This window comes from Pestalotiopsis fici (genome assembly GCF_000516985.1).
Source record: "Pestalotiopsis fici W106-1 unplaced genomic scaffold PFICI_Scf_1, whole genome shotgun sequence".
Lineage (NCBI taxonomy): Eukaryota > Fungi > Ascomycota > Sordariomycetes > Amphisphaeriales > Sporocadaceae > Pestalotiopsis > Pestalotiopsis fici.
In genome coordinates, this window is record NW_006917091.1 from 2,545,703 (window position 1) to 2,559,541 (window position 13,839).

General features: G+C 51.2%; 7 protein-coding genes across 7 annotated transcripts; 3 read left to right on the top strand and 4 right to left on the bottom strand.

Moving 5' to 3' along the window:
- Window positions 1–136: 136 nt before the first annotated feature.
- PFICI_00772 (uncharacterized protein) lies at window positions 137–969 on the top strand (the record flags this gene model as incomplete). Its single annotated transcript, XM_007829353.1, has 2 exons — window positions 137–256; window positions 331–969. 2 exons carry the CDS (start codon window positions 137–139, stop codon window positions 967–969), a joined length of 759 nt encoding a protein of 252 aa, XP_007827544.1.
- Window positions 970–1,375: 406 nt separating this feature from the next.
- PFICI_00773 (uncharacterized protein) lies at window positions 1,376–2,155 on the bottom strand (the record flags this gene model as incomplete). The annotated part of the gene is made up of 1 exon (XM_007829354.1): window positions 1,376–2,155. One exon carries the CDS (start codon window positions 2,153–2,155, stop codon window positions 1,376–1,378), a length of 780 nt encoding a protein of 259 aa, XP_007827545.1.
- A 547-nt stretch (window positions 2,156–2,702) lies between these two features.
- Window positions 2,703–4,359, top strand: PFICI_00774 (uncharacterized protein; the record flags this gene model as incomplete). Its single annotated transcript, XM_007829355.1, has 2 exons — window positions 2,703–3,631; window positions 3,684–4,359. 2 exons carry the CDS (start codon window positions 2,703–2,705, stop codon window positions 4,357–4,359), a joined length of 1,605 nt encoding a protein of 534 aa, XP_007827546.1.
- Window positions 4,360–4,830: 471 nt separating this feature from the next.
- PFICI_00775 (uncharacterized protein) lies at window positions 4,831–5,694 on the bottom strand (the record flags this gene model as incomplete). Its single annotated transcript, XM_007829356.1, has 1 exon — window positions 4,831–5,694. One exon carries the CDS (start codon window positions 5,692–5,694, stop codon window positions 4,831–4,833), a length of 864 nt encoding a protein of 287 aa, XP_007827547.1.
- Window positions 5,695–6,901: 1,207 nt separating this feature from the next.
- On the top strand, window positions 6,902–7,360 carry PFICI_00776 (uncharacterized protein; the record flags this gene model as incomplete). The annotated part of the gene is made up of 1 exon (XM_007829357.1): window positions 6,902–7,360. The coding sequence occupies one exon, from the start codon at window positions 6,902–6,904 to the stop codon at window positions 7,358–7,360; it is 459 nt and encodes a 152-aa protein (XP_007827548.1).
- Window positions 7,361–7,857: 497 nt separating this feature from the next.
- PFICI_00777 (uncharacterized protein) lies at window positions 7,858–10,407 on the bottom strand (the record flags this gene model as incomplete). The annotated part of the gene is made up of 1 exon (XM_007829358.1): window positions 7,858–10,407. One exon carries the CDS (start codon window positions 10,405–10,407, stop codon window positions 7,858–7,860), a length of 2,550 nt encoding a protein of 849 aa, XP_007827549.1.
- Window positions 10,408–11,467: 1,060 nt separating this feature from the next.
- Window positions 11,468–13,150, bottom strand: PFICI_00778 (uncharacterized protein; the record flags this gene model as incomplete). Its single annotated transcript, XM_007829359.1, has 3 exons — window positions 11,468–12,451; window positions 12,510–12,919; window positions 12,991–13,150. 3 exons carry the CDS (start codon window positions 13,148–13,150, stop codon window positions 11,468–11,470), a joined length of 1,554 nt encoding a protein of 517 aa, XP_007827550.1.
- Between the last annotated feature and the right edge of the window lie 689 nt (window positions 13,151–13,839).

Sequence of the window (13,839 nt, forward strand, 5' to 3'; positions counted from 1 at the left end):
AGCATCTCGCACATGCATCGTACATAGCAGGCCATTTGCTCTCTTCCGCGCTGAGACAAACTCCACACCCGCTACCGATCGCATCTTAGAGCCTCAAAAGCACCCCCACACGCATTGCTTCTACACTCGCCTCGCCATGTCCTCAAAGCAAGCGGGCAGGAACTCCATGAGCCGATCGAGCAGGCAATCGTCGCATAGATCAACACTATCACTGTCCCGCACGGAAGTCGTCATAAATGTCTACGATCTGCTCCCGGTAAGTCGGCATATCCACTCAGCAGCACGAGCCAACGCAACAGACAAGGTAGCTAATACAGGACCTCATCGCAGCCCGGTCGTCTTTCTTCCGTCCTCTGGACATTTGGCTCTTCCCTCTTGCATACGGGTGTCGTGATCAATGGCCGCGAATACGCATACGGTGGTCACGATCGACCGTCGGTGACTGGAGTATACTGGACAGAGCCGCGTACCTGCCCGCCAGGTGCCACGTTCAAGACCGAGATATTGCATGGCTTCACCTTTGCGACACAGGCCGAAATTGACGCCATTATCAAGTCTACAAGCGAGGACTTTCCTGGCACAAGCTACAACCTCTTGACCAAGAACTGCAACCACTTCACTCAGAGCTTATGCGAGCGATTGACTGGTAGGCGCGGGCCCAACTGGCTCAATCGTGCCGCCCAAATCGGTGTTGCACTCCCATGCGTTGTGCCACGAGACTGGCTCGAGCCGCCGGATTATGAGACCGCGGAAGGGGCCCTTGTTGAGGAGAGCGACGACGAGCTGACCACCAACGAGGGTACGGGGTTCCTGAGCCGGGAAAACAGTTACCGGGGAAATCTGGCCAACAACTCAGCTGGGGATGGAACTGCGCCTGGTGGTACTGGGAAAGGAAAGGGCAAAGCCAAATCTACCAGAGACTCCAGCGGACGGGCACTCCCAGCTTCTGAAAGGGCGCCTGCACGTTAGGAGTCGACGAGGGCAAAGACACCGTGCCGTGAAGGTGCTTGAACTACGGCATTGAAACTACTTGCCATTTAAAGTCGGCATCAAACCGGACAATGAACTTGACGATTAGGGCGCACGGGTTCGATAAGGAGGTTGCATTTCGAGGCGTTGAGGACGTGTATTCAGATTTCGGGCCATTATCATCTTCTGCCATTGAGATACCAGGATGTTATATCAAGTGCCATCGCACATTTGCGTATTCAACAGCGATACTCCACTTTCCTTGAATCTTTGCATCTTTGCGCTGCCGATGTTTTTGTACTGCATGTAGTGAAGTCAAATATACACGACGTATAAGTCTTATGTTACAGAGCAAAACCATTTCCACCAATGGACTGCTGAACCAATGATACCAATAATGACCCAATCAACCCAGACGTCTGGGCTTGCGACTCCTGGTACCACCAAACTTCAATCTGGTCGCATCACTGACTGCTACGATCTTTGGCCTCAAGAACTTGCCCTCGTTTCCTAGCAACACCTTTGTCGAGGCCTCTCGGCCATGGCCGAAGCCTCGGAGAACCACCTCGAGCTTGTGAATCTTCTTGTGCCAGTTGCCCTGGTTGAGCTTGTCTATCACATGTGCAGACAGCTGGTAGGCAGCATCGTAGGTGCCCCTCTTTGACCGCTTGAACCCAATGTTACCGGTGCTGACAGAGATGATGGCGTTCCGGTCAGGCTTGGTGACTGTAATGTGCGTGTTGTGCTTGTGGCTGTAGATGTGGAAGTGGAAGGGTTCCTCGTGCTGCCACCAATTGTCCTTGTCAATCAGCTCCTCCGAAGACGACAGCAAAACTTCCTGGGCAGTCGGCTGGTTGCGTGCCCGAGCAATGGCATCTTGAGCGAGCTGCTGGCCGCCGATCCGTGAGGGACGCGAGCCGGCGAGAGAGGCGCTGAGATCGGAAAGGCTGCTGAAGCCGGGTGTTGGCGCCGAGCGTCGCTGTGCTTGGGAAGCTGGTGAAGCAGATGTTTGAGCACCGGAAGGCGTGCCTGCCACGGATGGGGGAGGATTTGAGCCAGGTTCATCGGCGAATCGTCGACATGTCTGGCTGAATGAGCGGATCGGCAGGCGTATGTTGCTGCTACCTTGCCATTGTGAAGTCTGTCGGATAGTTGTCGCCAGAAGGCGGCTCGCTGGCTTGCTCATTGTTCCGTCGCATGCACAAGATGGACCTCACTCGGTACCGAGTCTCGATTGTCGTGTCTTGCACCGGGGCCGGAGTGGTGGTGAATTGCCTACCCGTATCATAAACCCCGATTCTGCCAAAGGATCTCTGAAGCTCGAAATTTTGAAGATTCCGTCCTGTAGCGCGCCTGCAACTCAACAGGGGCCGCTAGCACGAAAGCGTTACTAGCTTGCTGTGCGAAAGGTACGTATCTGTATCTCCAGGTCAATCACTCACTGGGACGGTTCTGCGACTGGAGTGACTCGGTTCCCACAGGCGGGTTGAATCGGAAGCGGCAAAAACTCCGCTCCGGGATTTTTTACTCTTTGGGGCCAGGGTCCATGCTGCACCTGCTGGGGTCGGAGAGCCCGTAGCAAAAAGTTCGTCGCAGTCTGCAGAAGCGCAAGGAAGAAAGACTGAGATTTGTCGCCCTTCCTGCGATACCGCTCAGGGTTATAATTCTGCGCATCTCCTCCGTTTTTGCTTTCTCAATCACGGGCGAGATCAAGCACTGCCAAATTAATCAAAATGAGTTCTCTCAGACATGCCGCGAGAAGCTCAACCTCTTCAGCGTTAAGGACGCCTTCATTGGCTTCGTCCTCGCACGGCAGATCACCCGCTTACAGGAGGATATTGTCCGGACTCGAGCGCCAGAACGGAGCGTCGCCAATTGCCTCTTTCACAACCGCATCTCCTGCTCTGGCGGCTTTGCGGTCGCCTTTTCTGCCACAAACAATAGCAAACGCACAGCTGCGAAGTTTCCACCAGTCGTCGAGATGGCTTCAGGATCAACCCAAGACCGAGGCCAAGCCTGACGCGAAACAAGAACCCAAGCCCGCCAACGCTGACGCGGAAGCAAAGCCCGAATCAGAAGAGCAAACAAAGAAAGAAGAAGAAGATGCCGACAAGTCGGAAGATGGCGAAAAGAAGCAAGAGAAGAAGAAGGATGATCTACCTCCGCCCCCTCCCCATGGCGACAAGACCCCGTGGCAAGTTTTCATGGAGACAATGCAGACTGAGTTCAAGCAGTCGAAAGAGTGGAATGACTCTACCAAGCAACTTGCTGCTGGCGCAAAGGAGTTTAGTGAAAGCGAAAATGTCCGCCGTGCTAGAGAAGCGTACGAGTCCACCACTGGTGCCATTTCATCGACTACTGGCAAGGTTTTGAAAAGTACTGGAACCGCCATTGGCAAGGGTGCCGCCTGGACCTGGGATACGTCAGTGATGAAGGGCGTTCGCAAGGGTGCAAATGCTACTGGCGACGTATTGGACAAGGCCACCAAGCCTCTCCGAGAAACCGAGGCCTACAAGAACGTCAAGAATGTGATTGACGACGGCAGCAGCTCGAGATATGGTGGGTGGGTTGAGAAGGAAGAGCGCCGAAAGGCAAAGGAGCTCCGTGAGAAGCAAGCTGCAGAGCTCTATGGCAAGCCTGAGGATATGGTTGAGGATCCCAAGTACGATGAGCCCCTTGACTATAGTTCATTACAATCATGCTAACAATCTTAGTGCTGGTACAAACGTTACTGTCCACAAGGACGCAGCTTGGAAGGAGGCCTGGAGGGATTTCAAGGACCAGAACAAGCTCTTCCAGGGCCTTTTCAACGCCAAGAATGTCTACAAGGAATCCGAGAATCCGCTGATCGAGACGGCGCGAAGCATCACGGACCGAATCGCTGGCTTCTTTGCCGAGAACGAGACCGCTCAGGTCATCAAGAAGTTCCGATCCATGGACCCCAACTTCCAAGTCGAGCCTTTCCTCCAGGAGCTTAGAGAATACATTCTGCCCGAGGTCCTTGACGCCTATGTCAAGGGTGACACCGAGACTCTGCAGCTATGGCTGTCGGCAGCCCAGTACTCTGTCTACGAAGCTCTGACGAAGCAATACCTCCAGATGGGCATGAAGTCGGATGGCAAGATCCTTGATATTCGTCACGTCGATATTCTCAAGGCTCGTATGCTCGAGCCTGGTGAGATACCCGTTTTTATCATTACCTGCCGAACTCAAGAGGTTCACGTCTACCGCAACGCAAAGACCAATGAGTTGGCTGCCGGCATGGAGGATAGGGTGCAACTCGTCACATACGCCATTGGAATCACGAGAACGCCCGAGGATGTTACCAACCCAGAGACAAGAGGTTGGAGATTGATTGAGATGCAGAAGAGCGCTCGTGAGTACATTTAGAGCCTGAGCGCTAGGTATGTCACTGGCAGATAGGGATATTGGACACATATCTGCACGCCGCTGGACGCTATTCGCTTCATCTCAAATCGACCTATACTACATATGTGTTATAATACTGTACCATACGGATGACAAGTAGACCGGTTTGGCCATTGGGGGCCGGCAAAGAAAAAAAGAAAGAGGCACAAAAGCCTTCTCACACCACTCTACAGCATGATACGGAGGCGTTCAAACAGGCGCAGATGCATTAGCGGTTGGATGTATGATAGAAAAAGCATGCACATGATACCTCGAGTGCAAATCAGAGAGTTTGTCTAGGGCATGTTTGAGCCAATGTATTTGTATTCCATGTTCGCTTATTGTTGATATTCCTCTAGTTCAAGCGCACCTCAATTCCACATCCGCTTGTGGCAAAGTATATACAAGATGGTCTTCGCTGGATGTGCATGCTCACTAATAAAATTAAGCACGTCAACTGACCAATGCTTCTTCGTCCTTGAAATTCTGACGTACAGCCATCAGTGCTTTCCCCAGCAAGTTTTCACCCCAGTGTTCACGATTAGACTCGGCATCTGCTTCCCTAAAGCCAATACCCCAAATCCGATCGAACGGGCTCGCCTCTATCAGGTGTCGGTCGCCCGTCCGCAGCAGTGCAGCTCTGAAGCTAGGCGCGCGTATCGTCTCGGCGTCTAAATTTGCGCCGAGATGCCAATGCCGTACCGGCGGGCCAAAGCTATCGTCACCGCCATGAGGAAATGTAAACTTGCAGTAATTGGCCCGACGCACGATTTTCTCCCTGTTGGCGACCCAGACCTCCTCGTCGAATCCCTGGACGGCCCGTCCGAGGTTCTTGGCCTCCTTTGGCGTGCTGGCCGCGAGGATCTCGGCTGCCGTGTTTGCGTCCTTGAACAGCATGGCCTTTTTGTACATCATAAAGTGCTCAGCTGTATAGTAAGTGTTGCGATACTGATCCGTAGGGTCGTAAAAGGGCTCTGTGAACCACTGAGACAGGAACCCGGTGCGAGGGTGAGACTCGCGATAGAAGTAAAGGGGTTTATTGCTGGACGTCTTGTTCTTAGCTGTCCTGGCGTCTTCACGAGATATAGTCTCAGGCGCAGATGAATCCGTGGGTTCTTGTGAAACAGGAGGCTCTACGACTGGGGCCGGAGGGTGGGCATCTGTGGCAGTAGGTTCTTCAACCGTGGGCTTGGACTTGGACTTGGATTTGGACTTCTTGGACTTCTTGGACTTGGATTTTGAATCGGAATTGAAATCGTGCTTGGGGTCTGCCAGTATTAATCCTGGCACCTTGGGCGTCTTCCTGCTTCGAGCCATGGTGAAAGCTGCGATTTTGTAGTCGAGTTGATGACTGTGAAATATCCAAAATAATAGTGTTAAGTAAGTGATCTGCGTATGCCTGTTGGCTGTAGTATGATGCTTCTGTGAGGAGATATCGTCCAAAATAAATTCCCGGTGTCTAGGTATGGTGTTGTGTTGAGGGTGTTGTTTGTTTACATGATGCAGGTCCTGGCAGCGGATATGGCATATATATATCCACTCGCTTGCTACCTAGTACGTTGATGCAGATGTACCTTCCTCCGTCTTGTTGGCGGGTTACACTCATCAGACTGCTCTGCTTGTCTGGTGCTCTTCGGCAGTGACTCACCTCTTGGGACTACATGAGGCTGTGGAGTGGGTAGGTGCAATGATTCAATCAACTAGTACCGCCACCACTTGATGGCAGAAAGTGCAAAACAAGGTCATTACTTCTCAATCCGTGACAATTTTGAGGTAGGTGGGCTGGCCAGGCTGAGAATACTGCAGTTTGAATTCTCGTACTGAGTTGATGCGAATATGATCTTTGGTCGCGGTAGGTGTGGGTCCCGATCTAGGTACCTGCATGTAACAAGATATAGTGCCGATCAGCTAGTATCTTTGTTGAACAATGCCTCTGCCTATTTCATTACTCTACAAATGCTTCAGTCTACTTAGAAGTAGGATATATCATTAGACAGTCAAATTTCTGACACTTTCACGCGGCAAATACAACAAAGATTGTTCTAGAGCTACTTGTAAACACATACGGATACTGCAATGTTGTGATCGGTGTTGTGGATCCGGGGAAGATCTGGGGTCCCGCATTGGAGCCGCTGCCGACTCAGATGGCACAGGATATGAAAGAAACCAAAGACAGGGCGGCAGAGGAGATTGCTGACACCAATTGTGGTTGCCAATTGTATGAATGAGAGGAAATCGCCTATGCAGCCGCAAGATCCCTGGGTTTTCTCCAATAAAACATCTAGTGTTCGTGACGCTATGACGTTGACGACAATGACGTAGATGCCGCGGTTGTCCGGACGCAAACACAAAGTGTATGTATACGAAGGCAATTTCAAGATAAAACATCAAAACAAAAACTCTTGCCTGTAATACAATAATTGACACTCGGCACACATTTAATTTCTGGCTTAGGATCCATTTTCCTTTTTCACACGTGCAGCTGTCATATCCAACAAACACCAGCGACCGCTGCCGATACAAGATGTACATCCCCACGACACAGAGCGTCATCACTGCCGGCCTGGCCATGACGGGTCTCTTGAAAGATCGTACGCCAACCCCGTCACCTCTTGATCTCCCCATCTCAGAAGCCTCTGAACTGACTCCAAACCTCATCAAAACAGCTTCCACCGTTGCCTCGGGGAGTGTGCTCGACTACGCCGTGGAAAAGTGCCTAGACGCCGACGGCAACACGCGATGCAGCAAACCTTTTCTGGTTACCAAGTCGACCTGCTACGAGATCGAGTGGCACACCGAGGGCGTCCTGACGCACACCACGGCCGAGGTCCGCGACGCCGGCTCGGGCGAAATGGTCTACTACCGCGACACCAACGGCCAGTGGACGCCCGACAAGGGGGAGCTGGTGTATCTGGACTTCAAGCCCAAGATTGTGGCCACGGGAAACCAGACGGTCGATTATACGGTCAAGACATGCGAGTAGACTTCCGTGGATCATCTGATGTTGAGGTATACTTTGTACTGTGCTTGGTACCACAACGGCCTTCTTGTTTACGAGATTGTCATAATAGTATTCTTTAGACGTGTCCGTATTTGGTTATTGAGACTCGGAAGAAGAATGCATCTGAGATGATCACTACATAATTCTCTCCAAATAAAACATTGATGTAAAACTCACTTGATCGAATTTCAAGACCTCGTAATTAAACCAAATGAGCCGCGCTGAAATCGATTGATGCGCTTGATCAACTGCGTATGAAAGTCCAAAATATGTATCAGAGCTATGCACAAGCTTGCAAGGGAACACGATAGTCCTACATGAGAGCATTCCGCCACGGATGTCGACTGTACAATACCATTGAAGCACACGGAGACGTTTCCATCTGATCCAGTCTCGTGAATGTAATATCTGCCTATTTGTCAATGAATTGCCAGGAAATACCTCTACCATGGTGTTGATGTGCTTAGTTCACTTGCACATCAATTCTTCTTGTCCTCCAATACAAACATGCTCCCACGCCAGCCGTAAGCACGATTAAGTCTTCGGCCATGACGACGAGCAACCAAAAAGGGAATCTTTCCGCGAGGGTGCGGTTCGTGGAATTGAATGCTCCTTTCAACGTCCAGCTTTGTTGGCTGAAAGTGCCAGACGGACCCGTACAGTTTCTGCGCAGTGAACCCGGTAGAGTCCATTGCATGTAGGAAATCACGCCAGGCCACTTCGCCAGCCGTTGTGTTCGCCGACGGGTCGAAAAAGACAATGCGGAAAACCTTCAAGGCTCTGGCATCTATCTTGAAGATGGGCTGTACATCGTCTATAACAGCGGGTAATGCTGCCTCTGTATTTTCTTCTTCTGGCATGGTTCCCGGAGCGCCACGGCTCTTGATCTTGGTCTTGGTGAGACCCGCGGCTAATGCCTCTGCACGAGCTGATGTAACAGGTTCAGAGGATTGGAATAACCTGGAAAATGGAACGATAAGCTCCTCCACTTGCCTTTCACTCGGCTTCCCATCCTTCTTTGCCGTTGGCTCAACCCACTCTGGTGTGCGCTGCAGGTATCGCGGTTGCGAGAGGAGTTTCTTGTAGGCCGTGCCGCTGAGCTTGTGCACTTTTTTGTGTAGCATCTGGTCAACCGCACTCCAGAATGCATCAAGATTGGCCTCGGAAGTTCGAAGCATCTCCACATTGGCCTTGTTCCGGCGTTTCCCAATGGGGTACTGGAAACGACCACCCGTGGGGTCTCCCAATTGCCGGAGACCAATCGTGTTCTTTTCATTGAAGCATTCGAGAACCTGAGCCCATGAAGCGCTGCGTTGCGCAAACTCCTTCTTGAACTCCTCTTCTCTCTCCACCATTGCGTTCTCAAAGTTATTGGCCCAGGGCTGGTAAATCTCAAGCTGCCTCAAGCATTCCCCAACAATGGAAAGCTCTCCGACCAGCCCTGCGATATATGATGATACGAGCTCAGAGGCCTTTGGGTCGGCCCTCAACAGGCGATCAAGCTCATCGACCACCGTGGTCAATTTCGCAAGAAAGAGATTGTTGCCGTCTTCCCATAAAGTCTGAAGGAGCCACATGAGTGATTTGGTAGTCTCGTCCATTCTCACGCCCTTGGACATGATCTGCATCATGGAACTTGACACTGATACCGGCACCTCCCGAACAAAGAGTGACCTCAAGGGTGGCGACGCTGTAGTCGTCATTTTCAATTGTTCTAGCACGCCCTTGACTGCCCGCAGGAGGTAAAAGCGAAACTTGAGCAAGGCTTCCAGATACTCCTTGGGGAGGTCCTTTCCCGGATCAATTTCTGATTTGTATTTTTCCGAGAGAACTTGTAGTCGTTGTACTTGAGTACGGAGTTCTGCAAAGATCTCAAGCTGAAAGAAGGATTCGGTCAGGACACTACCAATCACTCGAGCCCATAACAAGCCCTCCCGCGGAGGTAGCAGAGTGGGATGCAAACCACCTCGAAGGTCCTTGATCATCTCTTGACGATGCTCCTTCATGTCCAAAAGAATGTCGGCAAAGTAGCTGGGATCCTCACGCATTGCCCAGATGTGATCTTCAGCACGGACCGTTCGTGCAGCTAGGAGTGATTCGATCTTGCCCAGATCCAGTTTCGCGGGTGGCCGGTAAGCAGCCTCTCTTGCTAATACGCCCAAGGTGGAAAAGCCCGTTGCATCGACACCCTCTTTCAACGAAGGCTCAGGCTGGATAGGATATTCATCGCCAGCCACCCTATCAGCCGGGATGTCATGGAGTATTTTCTGGCAGCATTCGACCAGGAAACCAAGTAGACGTTCTTGGAACTCAAGGATCAAGAGACCCTCTCCTGGCAAGAATTGCTTACGCTCATGCATCCAGTCAAAGGCGTCCTCGTGCTCACTCCAGGCAAGCAGCTTGCCGTAGTCCTTCTGTTCCGGCATGCCATTGATCAAGATGACGTGTTCGTTGAGAAAAACCGGCACAATTGCCATGGTCACCTTTCCCAGGTGGCTCTGTTCGCCATCGGCGGCTGCAAACACGTGGGGGTGATTCCTGCCTCGGGCGTTGAGCAACAGGGGCAAAGTCCTCGGATCACCCAAATCTTCTTGGTTGATACTAGGCCACAGAAAGGCGGAACGGTGCTGAGCAGCAACACGGGGGATATTGTTGGAGTTCCGGCGAAAGGCAGCAAAGTCGGGACGATGCGTGAGTGGCATGTCGGGCCAAGCACCCAAGAGGATGCTCAAGCGTTGAGGTCTGGACTTCTTCTCCCAACGCTTTTGGATAGTGCTCTCATGGCGCTCTAGAATGCTCTGCAGGAGCCGATAACCGGCAAATATGCGCTCGGAACGCCGTGCTGCCAATTCCCGGACTTCCTTTGGCTGCATCATGGGGGGAGCACCCATACCACGAGCGGCGAAGATGCCGAATGGGTCGGTGTTGTTTACATAGTCCACATCATCGGGGACATCAATGTCATCGAGCTCGGGATGAGGCTCAAATGGATTGAACTGATGGTTGTTCATCGGCCGTAGCGGGTTCATCTTGACGACTTTTCCTTAACACAGGTCTGATTGCCCAATTTGGTCCTGTTGCTGCTTGGATGAAGTTCAAAGTTTCGTTTGCTTTTCAGGGTCCATTCAAGTGCCACTTTTATTTTGGCGGGGGTGGGCCACCTGCAGCCAACCGTGCTAAATGACTGACCATCAATAAGGGTTCTTTTTTTTAATTTTCTGTTTCTCTTCTTCTGAAATTTTCAAAAGGATGGGCCAATTAATGCAATTTAGTTATTTTCCAGATGCATCCTCGAAAGGATGATGCATCGCTTTTAATCGGATGTGGCATATTCGTACCCCTTGTAAGATGCTAACGGTATGGCTGGATATACTCCGCAGTGTCGCACAGTTTGTTTTGTGAATATCGCCACTGTATTCAGATGTGAATTATTACTGTACATTTTACTTCGCTGCTTTTTGCTCTCGATTTGGGCACTTTCATTAGGCAAAGTCTATGGGTACAAGTAATTAGATTTTCCTTCAAAGCCTCCTCGATCTTTATAGTGAGAGTGCTAAACTTTTGAACCCTCCAAAGGCCTCCAAGTGCCAGGGACTGAATCTCGAGGCCTCAGTCCAGTTAATGACGGAGCGGTATTTCTAAGTCACAGCAGAGTGCTTTGGAGTTTGGTTTACAAGTACGTATTTCGTTCGAGCTTGTACAGTCAGAGGCATCTATTCCAGTGACCAACTCAAGAGGGTCATTGTAGTGATGAGAAAAAGTGAAAAGGGATAGGGAAAAATAGATCATTGAGAACACAGAGAAGGAAAAAGAACCGGCAGTGAAAGAGGTGATGCATTTAGGGTTATGTGGGGACTTTCGCTGCCTTGCTTTGCCCGGGAAGGAATTATGCAGATGAAAACGTATAATGCCGCACATCACTGGTAGGATCTTCTTCGCTTTTGAAGTTGGCAATGGGCACCAAACTTTGCTCAGTTTAGCATTCTGTGTTCACATGGGTGGTACTCTGTTTGCATCAATTATTGTCATTGTATTGTCATATTGTCATTTACTTCGGGTATGTACTTTGTATCGCTACATAATCTATGCTCAAGGCTGAGCGGGCTGGGTCAAGTCGTAGTTCCTGAAGGCGCGAGCGGGAACCTTGCGCTCAAACAGGATATCCAACTCATCAAAGCTTCGGCCATTGGTCTCAGGCACGAAGAAAAACAAGAGGACGCCCATGATGAGAGCCATGCCACAGAAGATCCATCCCAAGTTGCCACCGAGGTTAGCCTCGTCCGTGTTGAACAGGTAGGGCAGGACAATGGTCCAGACAATGCTGCAAATGCAGGACCAGGTATAGCCGATACCAATGGACTTAGCACGCAGGCGAGTGGCTGAGATCTCACCGGCCACGGCCATGGAGGAACCAATAGCAGGACCATAAGTGATGGAGGTGAACTGCAGGGCGACACCAATGGCCAGCAGAGAGCTATTGGAGCGCGGCACGACGGCGCCGACGCCCATGATGAAGTACATGGTGGCGCAGAGGCCGACACCAAAGAACATCAGCGTGCGGCGGCTGAACTTCATCATCAGGAAGACGTTGAGCGAGGCAGACACAACACCCATGGCGATGCCGACCTGGGTCAGGAGGAGCACCATGTGGCTGTCCAAACCGGTCTGGTTGAGGAAGTAGGGAGCGTTGGAAGAGAGAACGGCACCGGCAACCTGGGGCATGTACATGCAGATCAGGATGATCATGGTGCGGCGCAGGTTGGTACCGCGGAAGCACTCAATGTAGGTGGCGGTGGATTCGACTTCGCGTTCGTGCTCGATGGTGGCCTCGATCTGGTGGGTGCGGGCGGCAATGTCCTCGTGAGATCCAGACAGCTTCTTCAAGGAAATGATGGCCTCATCTCGGCGGTTCTTCATGACGAGCCAGTAGGGCGACTCGGGCAAGAATGGCAGACCGAGAGCCAAAACTCCAGGGAAGGCCCAACCAGCAGCGAAGAGAACCTTGTAGGCCATGGGATCGATGATGGCGACTCGGGAAAAGGTCGAGGAGATTGCAATCAACATGCCAAGGTTCTACGATATGTTAGCTTGCTGACAATTCGCTGAATTTTCATGAGTGAGAAACACATACCATCATGATGATGTTCATCGACAAGGCAATACCACGCATCGGCAGCGGGGCAATCTCGGACACATATGTCTGCGTAACAGTCTGCATCATACCAACAGCAATACCAGTGATGATCTTGCTGCCCAGGTACACGGCAGAGGTCGAGGCAATGAAGGCAACAGCGATACCAGCACAGGCGAGAACAATGGCACCGGCCATGACCTTCTTGCGGCCGACTCTGTCCTGAATCCAACCAGCGAAGAGAGATCCAATCATCATTCCGACATTGTAGCAAGCGTTCCAGGCTGACTGCCAGTAGGCGGGGATCGTGAGAGCGCCGTTGACTTCCTCAGCAAAGGTCATCTGGAATGCTGGCATGGCCAAGCACACCGAGAGCACGAGATTTTCATAACCGACGAGACATGAACCGACTAGATAAAACAAAAATATTAGGATCAAGTGACTCCCATGAAATTTGTATCAAGGTGAATGAAAAACTCACTGTTGGCAAAGAGTGACCAAGCCACAATCTTTGGGTTCTGTTTCAGACACTGAAAGGGACTGAGCTCCCGGTCAACTCCCTCGATCACATCTTCATCATGAAAAGCATTCGGCTTGTGAATCTGCACAACATTGGCGGCGGCTTCCTCGTGCTTGGACATTGTGTGTTCGAGTTGCTGTTTTTTTGCGGAACTGGCAAAGGTTCGCAGTTGACGGGGTGCAGAACAGGCGGGTGGTTCGCAGTTGTCAAGAGTTGTCCTAGAAAGGAGGAAGTGGGAAAAAATAAAAAGTCCAAAGAAGTGTTTGACTTTTTCAATAAAAGTATACGATGCTAAAGTTGATTATATGTGGTGACGAGTTCTCACTTATGAGTGATGCTATAGAGCCCCAAAGTGGAATGTAGAGTGGGAAGGATACCGGGCGGTTGATATAGAAGAAACGAAAAGGAGGCCGAGAACAGACTTTACCTCCCCAGGTTGGTTAACTGGAATCTCCACACACACCAAAGACGGGGGTGGTTTCGGCGTTACAGTCCACGTGGGGAAAAGTGAATGTATGCATTACTGACGCAGATTCGATAGTCGAATCTGTTCCCAATGTCCAACCGGGCAATGTCTGTTCGCCAAATAGAGCTCATGTGCGTTGCATCTTGCGTGGGCCCTCTGCCTGAACGAACCAAGTCCCCATTTCCCCCCAGCCCGTTGCGCCAACTCTCTTTCTTTCGCTTCCGCGGGGTCGGATCTGGGGAAGATCCCTATGCTAACGCCGCATTCGGGAAATCCGGGCACGGCTATTCCACACACCACACACACACACACACACACACACACGATTCTTTGAGGCTATTTTC